Source organism: Xiphophorus couchianus, chromosome 14 (genome assembly GCF_001444195.1).
Source record: "Xiphophorus couchianus chromosome 14, X_couchianus-1.0, whole genome shotgun sequence".
Classification (NCBI taxonomy): domain Eukaryota; kingdom Metazoa; phylum Chordata; class Actinopteri; order Cyprinodontiformes; family Poeciliidae; genus Xiphophorus; species Xiphophorus couchianus.
Window position 1 is genome coordinate 18,127,540 of NC_040241.1, and position 19,014 is coordinate 18,146,553.

Genomic DNA, 19,014 nt, shown 5'->3' on the forward strand with positions numbered 1-19,014 from the left:
GTGTCAAGTTATTCACTGTGCTCCACGGTTTTGGCACCTCTGGTAAGGCTGTGCAAATAATTTAATTAATAGATAACAAGAGAATAAAGGAATTTCTGGTAAGAAATGCACATAAAGCAGTTCTAAATCCATATTTTAGCTTTTGCATTGTTGTTAAGAAACATTTATTGAGATATCCATAAGTTTTCCTTTCCCAGAAAAGAAATGGCTACAAAAATAGCTACTTATCTAAACATCTATTGTGAAAAACTAGGCAGGACGAGGATCCAATCGTATATTAGCATCCTGTAAACTGAGGAAGATGCTCATGTTAAGCTCACTGCATTTTTTATTTTTTGAGGGGTAGGTGCTAAAAAACAGAAAACAATGCTGAGACTTCAGAACAAGAGGAACGTGCACCTACCTGTTACAACAACCAGTAGATGGAAGTGTTGCTTTGAAAATAACTGGCTGTACAAACTGACTTGTTCTCTTGAAGACACATTTTTTTAAGTGGATAACTTTACCTTCTAGAATAAAAGTATATAATTTAATCTGAAGACAGAGTCAAATGATGTGACACTGTAAAATTATCATCATTATACCTTTTGCGTTAAGGGCATTAAACAATTCAGGAAATAAATCGAGCTTAGAGGAACATGTTGGGAAGTACCTTGAAATACAACTGCAACAAAACTTTTTAAAACTTGTAAAAAACTCGTCATGTGGTTTTATATCCTTACATGATTTATCAAAACTTAAGCCTGTAAGTTACAAAAACAACGTGACAATTGTAAAACAGAAAGTGGTGCAGGTGGCGCAGAGCTGATCGGCTGCTGACGTAAATATATTTTTTATAGATACTTACCTTCTGATAAATGATAACAAATTATAACAATCAAAAAATGTTAAACTTATGTCAAGTAGTTTCTTACCATGTTGGAGTATCTAAAACATATTTCACACAGGTCAGAATATGAAGTAATAAAATTATATTTTGTATGTGTATGTAATATGTCAAGTGCTTTTAACCCTTTGTTATATGTGTTGTACGTATTGGGATAGAGTGTATATAATATATATTAGCATATTATTTACAATGGCATATGATATACACTCAGTCTGTCTGGAAATGCGCATGACTTTCGCTGTGCTAACACCATCTTCAGTCTTGACAACTAGATTTTGTATTTCTGCAGTATTTTGGTGAAATTGCTTTCTTTTAAAACCCAAAAATGTTTTTGGTAATTTCAGACCCATTTGTCCAGACAGGCTGGTGTTTGATGGCTGTTATCCTTGCACACACCTTTCCAGATCAGTCAAAAGTTTTCAAATCTTTAAAGACATTTGTCAGTATGATTAAGGCTATTGTCTATTTGGAAGATGATTTATTTTGTAAAGTAAGCTGTCCCTCCTACAGCAAAACATCAACTCAACATAACATTGCAAGCTTCTCTCTTTTTCCTCCAAATGTGGGGCACACTTTAATTTTTGTACACAGTAACTTGTAAACAAAAAAGAAAAGTGTGAATGTGTGGTGGAAGGCTTTGTCACATTACTGTGTGTCACTGTATTTCTGTATTTCTGCAAAAGAAACGAAACAGAAACTGCTTTAAAGGTAAGTCAGCTGATAAGACTCAAGTAGCCTGAGGAGTTTTTAAAGTATTTGTTGTGCGTCATATTGTCACTTTGTGAGTTTTCTCCTGAACAGCAGCTCCTCCTTTTTATACACCAGGTAAGACCTTGAACTTTTTTTTATTCAATTCAGGCAGATTTCTGTTTATATTTAGGCATAAACCAAGTTAAGTAAATTTCCCATCAATTCTCAAATATTCCCATGTGGATGTAACATGTTGACTGATTTTGATGTCGACTATCAGGGTGAGGCAGTTTATGAGAAAAGAACATTTTCATCAATAAGGAAATTCAAAGTGCTTTACATGATTAGGAGGAAAATAAAAAATTAAACAAGCAAAGAACATTGTATTACAATGTCAAAATAAGAGAAAATGTTAACAGATTGAAAACCAAAATGCACTTTATGATGTTCCAGTTGTTATTAATCAAAGGCAACTCTAAACAAACTGTGCTTCAGCATTTGAAAAGAGTGTGTATAATGTACAGTGGCACCATCTCTATTGCTAAAAGCCACAGTAATGAAAATAAAAATATTTCTGAGAATCTTTTTCTATTACCGGTTTCCTACAGCACAAACGTCACAGATTCATCATTTTTCTATTAAGTAGATATTAAATTTAGGATGTACAATGCCAATGTTTGCATCTACTTCTCACACCTTGGTTGAGTTCACACAGTAAAACTATAACTAACAGCTACATTTTCAACATCAAGTTTAATGCTTCCTTTTCTCAGAATAATGATGATGATCGGTGTTAGAAGAGCGACTGGAATCAGAACCACAAAAATCCTGTTCCTAATTTTCCCTCTGTTGGATCTCATCCGCTTCACAAATTCCCATTCTGCACAGAAACACATGGTAAATTATGGAGAATTAATCAGAACATAATGTACTGCAGCATTTGTAGAATGATTTTGTTGTGACATCACATGTTTAAGTGTGACTAAGTTTCACTTTTCACTCTAAATCTGCAGACAGCATTACAGGAATTGTGCCAGAAAACAAAAGAAGATCTTGAGAAACTGAAGGTGAGCGTACAAACAATTAGAAAAACGACACGTTTTTTGTTTCATATTATTATAAACACATGTTGATTTCTCAGAAAATTGAAATATTACTTATATGCACCAAAAAAATGATTTTTAATAAATAAGTGGACTTCCTGTAAAAAATGTCTTTTGAATATAATTTGTTTTTCTTGGCTTCTCCACCTTGTGGCAGGTGTCAGTGACTTCCTGTCAGTGACAATCTGCAGACTGTCTTGATTGGATGGTCAATCCCATAACATTCCAGCAATAAAATCTATTTTTTATTGGTTTTATGTATTTTAAAAATTTTCTGAGAAATACCAAATGTTTACTCTCTTTTTTAAACCTATTTAAGTTTTGCTTGAATGTACTTTTAATATGTACTTTTTTTTTTTTTTTTTTTGATAAACAAGCCTTATCGGAAATATATTCAAAATACTCAGTGTGACAAAAAAGTTTTTTTCTCTTCATCTTCATCAGAAAACACATCAGTCTGAATTCAGGACTCCATTAGATCCAGCTGATGAAGGTGTCAACATAATGAATCCAGTGAAAGCACTGATGAAGAAATATGATCATAATCTTCCTCATAGTCATCCTCCAGTCCAACCAAAAGTTTCTCTGAGGGAAAAAGATCATCGCTGTTGACTGCAAGAGTGATGAGTTTGAAATGCATGTTTACTTGACAAATGAACATGTGTGCAGGATGAAGAAGAATCGATACATGACTTTGAAGTTACCTTAAGAATAGAATCTTATCTCTGTTCCTTTAAGATATTTATAACATTCTATTGTAATGCAATGAATCATGGAAAATCAATGGAAGTTGGTACAATATTATTTTTTAACATTTTGTGGCAGATTTATTCAAAACCAGGCAGCAACAGAAGTGGGTAAAATAAACAGCAAAGAACTGTTTGCCGTTTGCTAGCCATGTTTTGGCTAGCATGTGATGTGTCAGTCCTGCTCCATGTGTTGCAACATGAGAAGGATATCCTTTATGGAAAAAGGATGGATACGTTCAAAATACATAAATCATAGGCATAGGCCAAAGCAGTGGAGATGACAATCAGCTCAAGACTTTTACACATTATTGTATCTCCTCAGAACAGGTGATGTGTGCTCCGTGTCTGTCTACTTACATGTTTAGCATCATATTATAAACGGAAAATAAATATGGTGTAAATATAGCACATAGATTTGAAACACAGATTTAAATTGTACTGTATTCAACAAGACCATTTTTTAAAATTATCTAAGAACTTACAGTTACTCTTAGTCTATCTCATCAGAATAAAAAACAGGGTTGTTTCCCATCATTCTTGTTTCCTTTGATTCCTTCACACTTTCTTCCTTCATCCTTATTTTAATTGAAATAAAATTTGTACAATATATTTACACTTTTGTCTGTACAATGTATGAGTGTGAAAACACAGGTCAAATTTCTCATTGGTGCATACAATCTTGGCCAGTAAGGCTCATTCTGATTCTGTGGTTGATTATTTTACAGTAAGACTCCTTTGAATATTTCATAGATTGCATATTAACGATATTTGATTTAAAATGTTTCAAATATTGATCGATCTGTCTTACTATGCTTGAGAATTTACATTCAGGTTTTTCACTGTTTGTGTTAAAAGTAACAATATAAATCTTTTTTTTTTTTTTAAATCCCTGGTCATACTTATAGTTTGCAGACTGAAACTGGCAACCTGTGGTGGAGCAGATAACACACACCACAGATTGCAATGTGGCGGCAGTCATTATCATGGTGGTACACAGGTCTGTTAATAATGAAAACACAGATTAAAAGACAAATTAAAAGATGGACTTTTATATAAAAAGTAAAAACACTAATTAAAAGTGAGATGGACAAATTAAAACAAACTACTGAAAAGAGAGGTGGAGTTAAATAGCATAGCACTGTACTCTGAATTAAATTTGACCAATATTAATCCTTGGGCAGGGGGCATGTGTAGAGTTAATGCATGATAAAAATGATGGATTATTTTAGAGGTGGTAATTGTTCACCAGGTATTTTTTTGTTAATTATTAAGGTCCCGTGGCCATGATTACTTCAATCAACGCACCCAAAGACTCTAAAATAATTTCACTCTAAGGTATTTCAGCTAAGTCACGTACACATCTGAAACCATATGTGTATTTAGTAACAAATTAATTAAACTACCTCAATATAAAATGAACTGTTACAAGTATTAACTGCCATTGAAAAGAGGAGCTTGTGCTAAAGTGAGAACTAAGAAATGAATAGTGTCTCAGCAGTTTCAGTTGAAACTATTTTTCTTTTGTTTCTGCTATAAACAATCGCTGTGGCATGTGATAATAGTTTGACATAAACAACAACTGGAACCTGCCTACAGCCTCACAGACCAATCAGCTTTCATTTTCAATAATGTTTCAAGTTATGCTCTCAGGAAAATGTGGAGAAAAAGTACAGAGTATTTCTTATTTGTACTGTCACAATATCTAAAAAGAAATGTGGGAAATTAGAACAAGTGATAGATGCACCGACTGGTTGCAACAACCAGTAGATGGCAGTGCTGCCTTGAAAAGAAAAACTGATGGCAAAAACTGGTTCTATGCACTTTGAGACACTAATTTAAAGCAGGATCAAAAAGGTTTAATTATTTTCTGTTTTTTTCAGAATATTTGCCATTAATGTTACACTGTTAAAACGTGGCAATCAATATTTCTGACATTGTTTTGTCTTACACGGAAAGTACAAATATGGGCATTTTTGTCAAATGACCATAACCACAAAATTTCCACTGCAGACATCAGTCATCAGAATGAAACTGAAGGAACTTATTGTGGTTTAGACCCCAGATACCAACAAGCCACAAGACAGCTGGTGACATCATTCAAAGGACCTTTTCCACAGGTCCACTAGATTTTTATTTTAGATTGTATGTGATAGAGTGAGAGTCTATAAGATAGAATGACACAAAGTAAGACACGGTAGTGGTTCTATCATACTGTGGGGATGGCTTTCTTTTGCAGGGTCAGTGAAGTTAGTCATACTAGATGGGAAGGTGAATGGGACTAGATGCACAACATTGAATGCAGAAAACGGCTAAATGTTGCAAAAGACCAGAGACTTGAGAGGAGTTTAACCTTGTAGCTAACAGGACAAAGGTCCAAAATACATGGCTAAGAATCAGCTGGTAGAGGACAAAAAAAATCCAATCTTAAAACGCCTCCAGCTGTAAATGCATTGAAGATGAACAAATTGCTGAGTCAGTGCACTGAACATAAATGCACTTTCAATGTGGTATTTAAATAAAACATGGAAAAAACAACATTTTCTTCAGAATAATCCACCACCCTGTACTGGTATTTCATCTTAAATTTAAATAAAATGTAAGCGTAAATTTAATGCGTTTCTTTTAAAAGGCACTGTAATATAATATTGTCAGTATTGAACAATATGTGTTTCTGTGTTTACTTAACAACATTGTCTGATGTGAGTTAAACGAGAACAACATAGCTGCTATTGATATGAGTTCAATTACCACTTAAATATTATACTCAGTATGAAATCATTTTCAACTAACCAGAAACAGCACAGAGCTAGATGTTGAAATGTTTGCTGTTTTATTTCACAGTACTTAAATTAATGTTGTTTCCTGTTATTTTGTCAGTGTGGTAAGTATAAAAATGTAAAGCTTTCTCAAGGCTTAAACTGTCATACTCAGCATACTAAAAATTATCCATTGAGTTGAATAAGAAAATATGTTTTATTTTTAAACATACCCCACAATTGTATATATCCAATATTGTCAAAATTGATGACATGCTAAAATTAGTGTAATTTTTTTTCATACAAGCATTTTTTTAAATCAACGTTACATTTAAAACATCACCATCAAAAACTTCTCTAGAGTAAAAAATAATGTCATAGTTCTTGATAATGTTACATCTCGATAAGGTATTGCAACTGCGTTCAGCAGTTTATGATATTAAGCAACTTCCTGAAACGTTAGAATTATGCTGCACATTGAGACATAATAAAAGGCTAAATTATGCTGTTATAGTTATAATAGCATAGTTATAGTTATAGAAGTTATAGTTTAGCCCGCTCTTCTGAACCTGAACCTTGAGAAAGTCCCACGTTTGTCTTATTTTCTGATTGATTTCTTCTATCAGTAGATGACGGTTTTCAATCTGGAACTCCTCACTCTGACGAGGAAAAAAAAATAGATCTTTATCGTATAGCAAATAGAGATTAAGATCTTAAAAATTATGATTATATTATTTATATCACCTTCAATTTTATGTATTGCAGCATGAACATCACACAAATCCGACTTAGTAAAGAATTTGTATCACTGACTAAAAATACAACAGAAATCTTTCAAAAGCAAACTAACTGTGAGTTTTATGATTATTTTTTTTAGCTGTGGCACAAAATAGTCAGTTCTTCCACTGTCTTGTAAAGTAAAAGAATGTAGTTACTTTTAAGCATGAAAACATTATGACTCACCTTCAGTCTCTCAAAGAGTGATTTTGTTTTTTCAATAGTTTCACAGAGTTCAGTCTGCAAATCAACAGTGAAAATATATATTTGGTTAAGTTATTAAAGTAGACTGCATCAAAAATGTAAGTATTGTACTTTTTTCTATAAGCAGGTTAATCAACACATTATGTACTGGCTGTTTGTCAAACTGTGAACTTGTGCAGCATAAGAGGCTTAGCAGAATAAAAACGAGGAACAAGCCTTTAATGGTTCTGGTACCAAACGCACTTAGGTGAAAGCGTCACATTCATGCCGGTATTACAAGTTATACTGTTCAGTGTACCTTTAATGCCTATAAACAGCAATTATTATAATATTCAACGTCCAAACGTTTTGTCAAAGCTGACAAAACGTTTGGACAGACTGAAATCAGATGTTCAGTCTGATTTTTCTTGCTGCAAGTAATAAATGGGCAACCTGTCAACATTCCTGCATTTTTTTCCATGAACACTAAAGGGCAGTATTTTATTAAATTACATCTTGAACATCTTAGTAGTATAGTCAGAAGCAGGGATCACACTCAATATCAACAATGACATACAATGGAGAATAAACTGTATGTTATCGTTTAAGCACATGGGTGTGTTTTAAGGTATGAAATAGAAGCAGAAAATGACTAAATATCGATTCATATGGGATACAAACTGTAGCAAAACCTAGCCAATATTTTATCCTCTCAACCTGAAAGGATAAAATATAACACATTGACGTAAATACATTTAGAAATAAAAACGTCTAGTGTTCAGCTTTATTTCAAAAGCACCTTAACTTAAAAGGACAAAATTGCTGTACAAAAGAAACATTATAAATGCCATTATAAGGATGCATATAAAATACTAAAACACAAAATACGTTTAAACCAGCCATGAAGTTTAAAAAAACAAAGCAAAAAAAACCAAACAACAACAAAAAAAACCACAACAACCACATAATAAAATTGCTATATGTAGCATGAAAAATTACGACCTGCTACAGCATAAGCTCGGTCCCCTCTAAGTTGACCTTTTTTCTGTCAGGCACAATCAGGAGCATCTGATCAGGGGACCAGAGTGAGCTGAGGGTGCAGCAGCTCAGACAGGTAAGGTAAGAAGAAACATTATAAAAATAACTTGGACAATTAATCCTAAAATGTATGGGAAGACAGTGAGTTGAAGCAAAAATGGGAGACAGCTCATATTTGCATGTGCCAGATAAAATACGAATTTATAAATAAAATTAAGTAAATAGGTGTTTGTCTTGTTTTAAATAAAGTTGGATTTTTAGCTTACATACAATTGGATAAGTCCAAATTAGAACCAAGCTCAGTGACTATCAGACATCAGGAAACGTCTTATTTCCGTCCTATCAAACCAAAACAGACAAACAAGCATACAGAAAGCTAAGGATGCTGAAACAGGTCGACAGCGCTCGTTTTCTAAAAATCAATCAGGCGCCATTGGCAGGCTCTTTGTGCCGTTTCACCGGGGGTTCTGATTTCGCAGCCAGCCTCCGTCACCACTGCGTCAGCACTGATGAGCTCAGCGTTGGCCCGGAGCGGGAGGGGCGGAGGGAGCATGAGACCAGAAGATGGGAGAGAGACCCAGAAAACGAGCAGACGGAAGGAGAGAGAGCGCGGGGTGTTGCCGCCTCTGAGACGCTCTCACGCATCAAAGAGTAACAGCAGCAGCAGCGGAGCGAACAGAGCATCCTTCTCCCTGGGAAGAAAAAACAAAAACAAGCCTATATTTTACTTTATTGAAGCTTTGTAATCAGCCTTTATATTATTAAACGGAATCAGAACGAGATTTACCCAGAACCCATCAGAAGATCGACCTCGCCGTGAGAAAAAAAAGGAGCGCCTGGTGTGGAAACAGACCGAGGCTTTCAGCACCTTGGATAGCGATAATGGCTCCTATGCTGGAGGACGGAGCGCAGCCCGGTGAGTCTTTACCCCGATGATGGAGCCAATATGTCTGTGGCGGGAATTTGCTCTTCTTTTTTTTTTTTTTACAATAGTTAAAATACATGTTAATCTTTTCCTAAAACTTCGTCTTATTTAAGCATAATCTTTAATTTTGTACTGAGATGTTTTATTGAGTTAGACTACAAGTGAGTATGTACAAATGAATAAAAATTAACTTTCTAAAATCGGTCGATGTTAAAAAAAACTACAAACATCCATTTTTAATCAAAGTAAAAACAACAACCAATTTCAATTTTATGAAATTAACAGATTTAGAGTGTTCCTAGTGGAAGTAAAGCCTGAAAATTACAGCTTGCTTTATTTATTTATTTTTTTCATGTCCTCATGCATTACAGCCCTCCCAGTGTTTGGTCCATCTGTCTGTCATTGCAGCCTCGAAAAGCATCCCACACGGGATTACAGAATAAAATATAATCAGATAAAAAGCAGAAAACATTTTGTACAAGTGCTGTGATTTAAATGATCCCAAAGGTCTCTCTCTCTCTCTCTCTCTCTCTCTCTATATATATATATATATATATATATATGTATATAGGTAGAGATGGCACCAGACCGTCTATTAATACAGGTATAATGTAGAACGAAAAGCTGCTTATTGTCATAATTTTGTTTGAGCTGCACTGTCACATTAATATCACATTAACCATGTCATGGCGACTATTATGTGTGAAAAAACCCTGAATAAATGATCTAACACATTAGCTTTAACCAGATGAAAAAGGCAAGCGCATGAGTGATTGGTCACCACCCCCGCGCCTCGATCTGATCTCTCTTTTTAGATGGGTTAATTTGAGTGCTTTTCCACTGGGTCACCCTCCTAATTGTGGGAAATGGACTGCATTTCCTCTTTTGAAATCAACCCATTAAATCTGGCTGCATGAGAGGGCGACAGCCTGTGAGACAGAGCTCAACGGCACAAAACAAAGAAAGCATACAGTGACAAATATCCCTGTAACGTCACCGTAGTGATACCATGTGAGACATAAGAGCTTTTGAGAGAAATGACATCCACTGACGAAATGCTACAGGGCAAAGTTACATTGTAATTGTGGTAATACCTTGCATTTCGTCAAAATCATCCCTGCTTTTGAGTGGAAAGAAGATAAATGACTATTATCATTTCCAAATAACATATTGTGAAATCTTCCTTAGCTATTTTAGAAAACCAGCTGAGATTCATTCATTCTGAGAAAGCAATAAAAAGCTGTGCAAAAAAAGTTTAATAAATTTCTCATGTTAAATGTCAGTCTTCTCTGTCTCATACATGAAAATGTTAGCTTTGACACGACCAAAAGAACAAAAGTACAAAATGGCAGTGGGGTAAAATGACCTTCCCAGCTGTTGAAATCCACCCCTGTCTGAGCAACCATTATATTTATTTTGGTATCTCTGGAGTTACAGGTCATCCATTTATGATTCTGGCAGTTTCTGTTCATAAATTATCGGCAAATCTGGAATCCGAAAAGAACACTTGGTTGAACAGATTGGATTGTTTTTGTCCTCATTTGACTCCAGGCTGCAGGGTGTGTCAGAAGAAGAAAAATTTATTCAGTTGCTTTAGTGCAACAGCACAATCATAGTGGCTTGTGTTGCAGATGCTGCTTTGTTTCAAAGTGTGTTTTCTTATTAAATCTTACCCTTTTCTTTTCACTTTCTTCCTTTTTTTCTTTCTCTACCTTTCTCCAAACTCCTCCGCAGTGGCAGTGCCTGTGGGTGTTGCTGTGGTGAGTGTTTTCGGCCTTGTCTTCACTGCATCAGCCTTCGCCTGGATCTGTTGCCAGCGCAAAAACACCAACAAGTCCCAGAAGACGCCCCCTTACAAGTTTGTGCACATGCTGAAAGGCGTCGACATCTACCCAGAGAGCCTGAGCGGCAAAAAGAAGTTTGCGGCAGCCACAACCTCAACAGCTAATGACACCGCTAAAACAGATGTCAATGGAAACTGCCAAACAACGCCAATGAGTCCCAGTACCGGTAAACCCGCCACAACTCCAAATGGTTCCAGATCAGCCCTGCACCTTGATCTTGAGAAGCGGGATCTGAACGGAAACTTTACCACCAAACCTTTTCACCACCACCACCAGACGGTGCGCAGCTCCCCAGACCTGGAGCTCCCCTCCCCACAAACAGGGTTCACTCAACCTGGTGCGATGGAACGGCGCGACCTACCTTCCCCCTCCAGCGCTCTGTCCAGCCAGGCACCCACCCCGGCTGTTGACAGGCCTCAGGGAGACGAAAAGGAGGGTGGTCTAGGGACCCTCCACTTCTCGCTTGAGTACCAGGCAGAGAGGAAGGCATTCATTGTTCACATCAAGGTAACACACATTCATATTTATACAGGGGAACTTTCTCAGTGTTTTCACGCTAAAATCTTATTTTAATATCTTAACATTTCCTCCAGGAAGCCCATGGTCTGACTCCAACTGATGAGCAGTCACTTACGTCTGACCCCTACATCAAGCTGACCCTGCTGCCGGAGAAGAAGCACAGGGTGAAGACAAGAGTCCTTCGGAAGACTCTAGACCCGGCTTTCGATGAGACCTTCAGCTTCTACGGGATCCCACTGGCTCGAGTGTCCGAGCTGGCCCTTCACTTCATGGTGCTGAGCTTTGATCGGTTCTCTCGTGACGAGGTCATCGGAGAGACCCTTGTACCTTTGTCTGGAATCGACTTGTCGGAGGGGCGTGTCCTAATGAGCAGAGAGATTATCAAGAGGAATGTTAAGGTAAGATGTGGAACAAAAGTGGAAGTACTTTCATATTTTATGTACCCATGTAATCTTTATAGGGTGGGGTGTAGTCAATGAGCCAGGGGCGGAGGACACCCTGGACTCATCGGCAGTCCATCACAATACAACACTGTGTCAAGACAGACAGCTACTCTTAAGGGATATTTATATTTAACATTAATAACTTTAGGCTGTGGGAGGGAACCTACGAACTGCAGAAACAGCTACTGATTTGGATGTTCTTCAGTTCATCTTCTAGTTTTTATATAAAGGAATGTCATGGATGTTTTCCTCACCCCATTCAAACCGTTCATTGTTATCCCCCCTTAGGTGTGAGTTTATCTGTGGTTGGTTGTTTGTTACTGAGAGAGTCTGACAGTCTCTCCAGGGTTCGCCTCCTCTCCTGCCTGCTGACTGCTGACAGATGCTGCAGGCCAACCCCCACCCAACCACCGCCCACTCAGGCCTGAGACCTGAACAGCACTAAACCATTTAGAAAAATAGATATGAAGATCATTGAAGTTTTCTTTTTTAAATCATTAGTTAGATAATGCAATCCAAATTTATCGATTCATCATAAAAAGCCTTTTTATTAGTATAAAAATCATTGCAGTAAAGCAGCTTGGTGGAAAATAGCAAACTCAAACCAAATTAATTCCCCTAAAATCATATTTAAAAACTACTTGGACTACTAGTAGGTTTAATAACTTAAACCCTCTTTAAGTTATTTTTCATTTATTAAAATAAAGATTTGCACAGGTGCATATTTTTGGGTTAAATGAAATTGTTCTTTGTGCAAATGACCCAACAATGATTCCTCCAAAGCTTTTCTAATGCAAGATACCATCAACCTTTATCCTAAATCAGAAACATACAGCATGAATGGAATTTTATTTAATTCAGATACTCTGTAGGATTTCCGTTGTCAGTGTCTTGTCTTTGGTAACAAAGAGTTAATGTTAAATGAAGTCAGCAGTAAAGGCAGAACAGGAGGCTTATCTCTCCGTAGAGACTGAACAGATCTATTGCAACATCTCAGGTATGGATTTGAAACCTGATACTGCTGCTTAAGGGATGTTCTGCATTCAGCTCAGACAAATTAAAATGCCATAGAGTTTTCTTCTTTAGGTTTTTCTGTAGTTTTTTTGCTTTCTTGAAGTAACACATTCAAGTATGTTACTTTATAGACTCATTGCTGCAGTTTTCCCCAGAAAATGTCTACCATGCATCTGAATACATAGTCATGCTTATGTCCAAACAGAACAATATAATTAAGACACTAATACTGCACTGTCAGAGTGGGAACAAAATAATGTATTTTTCACTTTATTATTTTCTCTGTAGTGTATTGAGCTCATTATAAACCTCTGGAGAGCCGATTATTGGATTCTGTTTCTGCCTCTTCCTGGCATCTGAGAGAACTACATTGAAATAACATCTCATTTCCTGTGTATTGAATTTTTCGTATAAAGATATCTCATAAATTTTGCCGAGTTCATTTAAGGAGCTGTAGTTCTCCAATGACTATGACAGGAAATATGCCTGAGTAAAATACATTTTTATTCTCATTCATAATGCCCCGGACAGAACTCTGATAATAATTTACATTTTTGACCAACGATGGAAATATAAGACTGTCTAGTGTAAATGAGCATTAAATCATAATATGACTCTAATCACAACTATACGTTTAGTGCAATTTTTGCACTCTTCCAACAGATTTGATCATTTTAAAATAATTGAATGGATATAATTACACCCATTTTCCAGAGAAAGGGAGGTTTTTTTAGGATAATAATTTTACTTAAATATGATCGTGAAATCTTGAAAGGACTGAGAAATAGGGGTCAGAATCTGAGGTTTGATTTTAATATCCACCTTCAACTGATCTCACTTCATATTTTTCACCATCAACAGAATATTAATAAACTTAATCCTTGTTTTCATTGATGTTTCCCATTAGTGTTTCACAAAAGATGTTTATTTTGTGCATATCTTAATGGTCTGTATCTAAGATGAGAAGAATTGTTAATACAAATCTGCTGCACAAAAGATAATGCAACTAAACAACTGCATAATTTCAGCAGCTTATCATACAGCAAATTTACACAAATTTGGCATCATAGCAGTTTCTTACATGATGTTTTGTAAGTCAGGAGGCATTTCTTTGCTAGGAGGGTGGTGGCTCTTTGTCTGTGGGGCTTATGTGTCCCATTGCCTCATGTGACTGGGCGTGGGCGCACAGCAGTGCAGCCAATCAATGCAGAGTTGCCATAAGCAGGTTTTTACATCCAGCGAGTTTAATCAATACGTTATAGCTGATGGAATGCAGCTCTTTGGAGGCAATGTGACGATTCTCATTGTGGGGGAGGTATTTTGTCTTTCTGCTGTGTGTGGGTGGGTGGGAGCACACATTAGTGCAATGAGTCAAGACAGCATGCAGTGAGCAGAATCGCCTTTAGATGATGAAGGTAAACCCGAAACAACAAACATGTATTTTAGTTACCCAGATGAAAGCAAACATGTTTGTATTTTGGGATAAAAAATTTTATGCCAGGGATAGAAGTTTTCTTTGTTAAATTTTTCATTTCCATGGCAACTATGTTCAGGGGTTGGAAATCCGGTTAGGTGTGATGGCAGCAGCCAAGGCGCCTTGTCTACGGAGTGTGGATAAAGATGTGTGGGTGTGTTTGAGGAGAGGAAGGGAAAGAAACGCCCTACAAATAAAAACATGAGGGATTCATCAGTAAGACATGTTGTTATTGAGATCTGATAATGATAGAGTTAGGGATAGGGTTAGGGTAATAACAGAAAAAGAATATGTCGTTTACCTCTACTCAGGTGTCTACAGTGAAAACCAATCAACAGCACTGGTTTACTTCATGGTTGTTGAATTTGTATTTCCTTTCTGCTAACCAGATTACAGTATTTGTTAACGGTTCTGATGTTAAGCTAACTACCAGGAGGACTGTGTAGTCATCAGTATTTCTAGGGAATCAAAACTCACAAAAAATAACTCTTGTAGACTATTTACCAAGTCTACATATGGGCATGAGTTTGTTTAGTGGAGCTAAGGAACAACCAAGAGCGGCAGCTCAAATAGTTTTGATGAACTTCAAACCAACTGATTACTGCATGCATTAAAAACTAGACAGTCAAAAATTATTTCATAAAAATGTTCAAGTGGAAAATAATGGATGTCCTGGATAATCAACTGCTTGGCTTGCCTTTAAAAAAACAAGCACATAAAGCACAAATATATTTTGGATTTGGACTGGAAGGCTAAGGAGACTCATATCTCTTCTTTTACTTTTAAGACTTTTGCTTTGGTAATATATTAGAACTGTGGTCAATGAAATAAACATAATTGGGGAACACATTTATGACCACTGGCAGGTGATGTAACATCAAGTCTCCGTGCATCATAGGACTCATCAGTGGGTTGATAATTTTGGTAGAAAGGTTTCAGACTGCATTGCAGTTTGTGGTTTATGGGGACAGCCTCATAAATGTCACAACACAACTTCAGACGTCTGCTTAAGACTATTGGTTGACCAATAGGATTTTTTTGGCAGCTAAAAAGAAGCTGACACACTCTCAGGTAGTTATAATGTTTTGCCCTGTAGTGTCTAAAGCAGACTTGGATGTCAAAATAAGCAGATTTACTTTCTGGTGTGAGTTAAACAAATTTGGCCTTGTTTTGGTTTTCAGATTGTTGTAAAAGTCTTGCTTGAAAGTGCTAACCAAAACTCTCCTGTCCTTTATCTCCTCTCTTCATTTTCTTACCTTCCATCTTTTCCATCACCTTTTTTGATTTTTTTAAAATCATTCCCAATCCTTTCATAAAGAAGTCCTTGGGTCGAGGAGAACTCCTGCTGTCTTTGTGCTACCAATCCACCACCAACACTCTGACTGTGGTAGTCCTGAAAGCTCGGCATCTTCCCAAGACTGAAAACAATGGTCCTACCGGTATGTAGACTTTCTATCTTAGCATCTCGGTATTAAAATGATACCTGTTTGCAGAAACAGGTAAGAAAGTCTGCAGAAAGACTTTCTTTGACCAAACTTTTTGTTTGAGGAACAATAGGGCGCTAGTCAGCTGCTGCAAAGACAGATATTTTCCATTGCTGTTCTTGCTTCTTTGCAATTTATTAACAGCTCTTTTACTCCTTTTTGTTAGATCCATACGTCAAAGTGAATATGTACCAAGGAAAGAAGCGCATATGCAAGAAGAAGACCCACGTGAAAAAATGCTCTCCCAACCCGGTCTTTAACGAGCTCTTTGTGTTTGACCTGCCCTCCGAAGAGGGCCTGAGGGACACCAGCGTAGAGCTGCTTCTGATGGACTCAGACAATGGCACTTCACGCAACCCCAACACCGTTATTGGCCGTCTGGTGCTGGGCACATCGGCAGCAGGAACGGCCGGTGAGCACTGGAGAGAGATCTGCGACCACCCGCGTCGCCAGATTGCCAAATGGCATACCATGTCAGAGGAATAATACAGCTGATAACAGCCATTTTGTTGATTTTGTTACCCATAGATTGAACTGATACAACCTTGAAAGTGATGAATTGAGGACTGGGGGGATGTGACATCCCATTGGCCAGTACTCATTGGACATTAACTGGGGATGTAGTGGGTTAGGTAAAGGGTTATTTAAAAAAAGTGGGAGTGGACTTTTATATAGAGGAGATCATATTTCAACTGATGTCACGTTGCAATCATTCATTAAACCAGTTATCTGTAGTGTTCTGTTAGAAGGTGGGGATGTTGAAGCTTTAAACAATCCCAAAGACTGCCACTGAGAATCCTGTGTAAACATGCAACAATATCATTATTGTTATCAATATCATAACAACAAATTTTCACTGTCCATGGTTGCAGTGCAGAATGTCTCAAATGTTGCTTTTACACTTTCCTTTCTTCTACATCTAGTTCTTCTCACTCTACATCTCTCTGTAGCTCTTCCTCTGATAAATAGTAACCAGTAGACCATCATACAAATCCCATAAAGAACCAAGACTGATCTTGCTGTACAAAGGTGGACTATTAAAGATCATTTTATAATGCCAATGTTTCATTCTTAAAAGATGTATGTTGTTTTTTGTTTATCACACTGATTAATTTTTTTCTTGCTGATTTGCAAAACCTCAGTTTAGGTCTAAGTGTTATTTCATATATCATGACTGAGAGAGAAATAAGAGCCTAAATTAGGTGGTTTACAAATTGACTGGAACAGACTGAGTGCACTGGGGACAGTGGAGTAGCTGCGGAGGCATTTATGTGTGTGTCTGTGTGTGTGTGTTTGTATGTGTCTTTTTCCAGAAGAGGATGTATGCAATGACAAAGCTTTGTGAGTGTGTGGATGCAAGTCACATAATGTTTACTGTAGGTGTTTTGTTCCTGTTACTGTGAGCACAAAGAGAGCTGAAATGTAAATGTATGTAACTTAATATAAAATATGGCAAGTTCTGACAAAAAACACGAGTCTCTTTTTTTTTTTTTACTTTACTCCCTGTGGTGTTAAAAGTGTGCAGGTGGAGTGTGTGTGTGTGTGTGTGTGTGTGTGTGTGTGTGTGGTCTTGTTTTTTATTATCAGTGATTTATTTAATCCTAAATAATCACTGTTAGGACTATTTTTCTAACAAATGGGGGCCGACTGCTCCATTTGACTCCAAAAGCCTGGGTCCCATAAGAAGAAGAAGTGCTGTTTGAGGTTTAGATACTGTATATACTAGTAATGGTTCGGTTAGGGGAAATGCAATTAAAAACAGAAGACAATGCAAACTCCTAATATGGGTAGAAATACAGTTATGTGAGTGTGTGTGTTCACATTTATGTATTTGCAGGATTATTTCTCACGATCATTCTATTCTACTTAACTTCACATCAGGTCTTTTTAAACCCATAAGGCATTACACAAGCTGTGCAGATTTGGTACTTTGTATCAACCTTCATAACGAAGATGACATCACTGGGACCATTTCCAGGTTGATGATGTAATAACCTCTGAGTCTAAGTGCTCCAGGATGAAGTCATTGGGACTGAATTTAATATCAGCTAAGTGGTTCAGCGAAAGTACAGTTGTCTCAGCATCTTTTCTTCCTTTCTTTCTTTCCTCCTTCCTTCCTTCGTCATTGCCATCTTACTCCAACTTTCATTATTTTTGGACTTGCACAGAGTTACATCAGATGCTTCATAGCGGACTTTAGAAAAGGAGAATGTTCTTTTCCTGTGCTATTCTCAGAATTTCTCACTCTTTCTGCCTCCACTGTGATTCTTGTTTCCATTTCAGACATCTTTTGATACAATAACCCGAATGCTCTAAACTACGTGCAGTAAATTAGTGTGCTCTCTCTAAGGTACTTCCTTCCTCACAAACACTGAATTGACACTAAAAGAAGGTAATTACCCTGTAAACAACAGAGCCCAAATGTTTTTATAGTTCTTTGCAGTATAGTGCAGGAGGTATTTTGTCAGCTGAGGTTTCTGAGAGGCTGACAGTGAGGTGTGACTTTCAGCAATAAAACTATAGTCAATAATTATGCCACAGGAATTGCACGTTGTAATTTGTTCACTACAAACTGGATTGAAAGGTGGAAATGTAACACATTTTTAAAGGATTTGAATGATGTAGACATCCCAGTTCTATCTTCTTGTGTCCAGAGACGAGAAGAGAAAGTTCTAGTTGGGATTAAAACCCAGTATAAGCCATAAATCTGTCATAGTGTGTTAAACTAAAAAATTATAGTGCTATCTTCCTACCAGACCCTTTCTTTGGGGCATGGGTCAATGACATACTCTGAAAACTGCTCTGGTTCTTTTAAAAGGTTTCAGTCGTTTCACATCAAACCGTGACCAAGTGGTATTTTTCCATTTCCTACTTCTAACCCTGCATTGTGAGTTTATTATACCTTCAAGATGTTCACAGTTTACTGTTAGTTACGACATATTCACAGTAGGATTAAAAAAAACACACGGTGGACATAAAGAGCACTGTGTCTTCTGAACTATTAAGCGGCTTCAATGACATCTTAGCATCATTTACACACACAAACTCTTTGACAGGCATGGTTGCCATGACAACTGTCAGTGAGTCAGGCGTGCGTAGAAGCAGTGCTGGTGGAAATGTGTGTCA

At 36.9% G+C, this 19,014-nt stretch overlaps 1 protein-coding gene and 1 long non-coding RNA gene across 2 annotated transcripts; both read left to right on the forward strand.

The window, feature by feature from the left end:
- The first annotated feature begins 1,632 nt into the window (after window positions 1-1,632).
- Window positions 1,633-3,562, forward strand: LOC114157828 (uncharacterized). Its single transcript, XR_003598284.1, has 4 exons — window positions 1,633-1,714; window positions 2,353-2,476; window positions 2,593-2,646; window positions 3,127-3,562. It is a non-coding gene; the product is annotated as an uncharacterized LOC114157828 (long non-coding RNA).
- A 5,229-nt stretch (window positions 3,563-8,791) lies between these two features.
- On the forward strand, window positions 8,792-17,358 carry syt4 (synaptotagmin IV). The gene is made up of 5 exons (XM_028039251.1): window positions 8,792-9,101; window positions 10,845-11,461; window positions 11,548-11,871; window positions 15,723-15,843; window positions 16,055-17,358. Exons 1-5 carry the CDS (start codon window positions 9,068-9,070, stop codon window positions 16,372-16,374), a joined length of 1,416 nt encoding a protein of 471 aa, XP_027895052.1. The 5' UTR covers window positions 8,792-9,067; the 3' UTR covers window positions 16,375-17,358.
- Window positions 17,359-19,014: the final 1,656 nt, after the last annotated feature.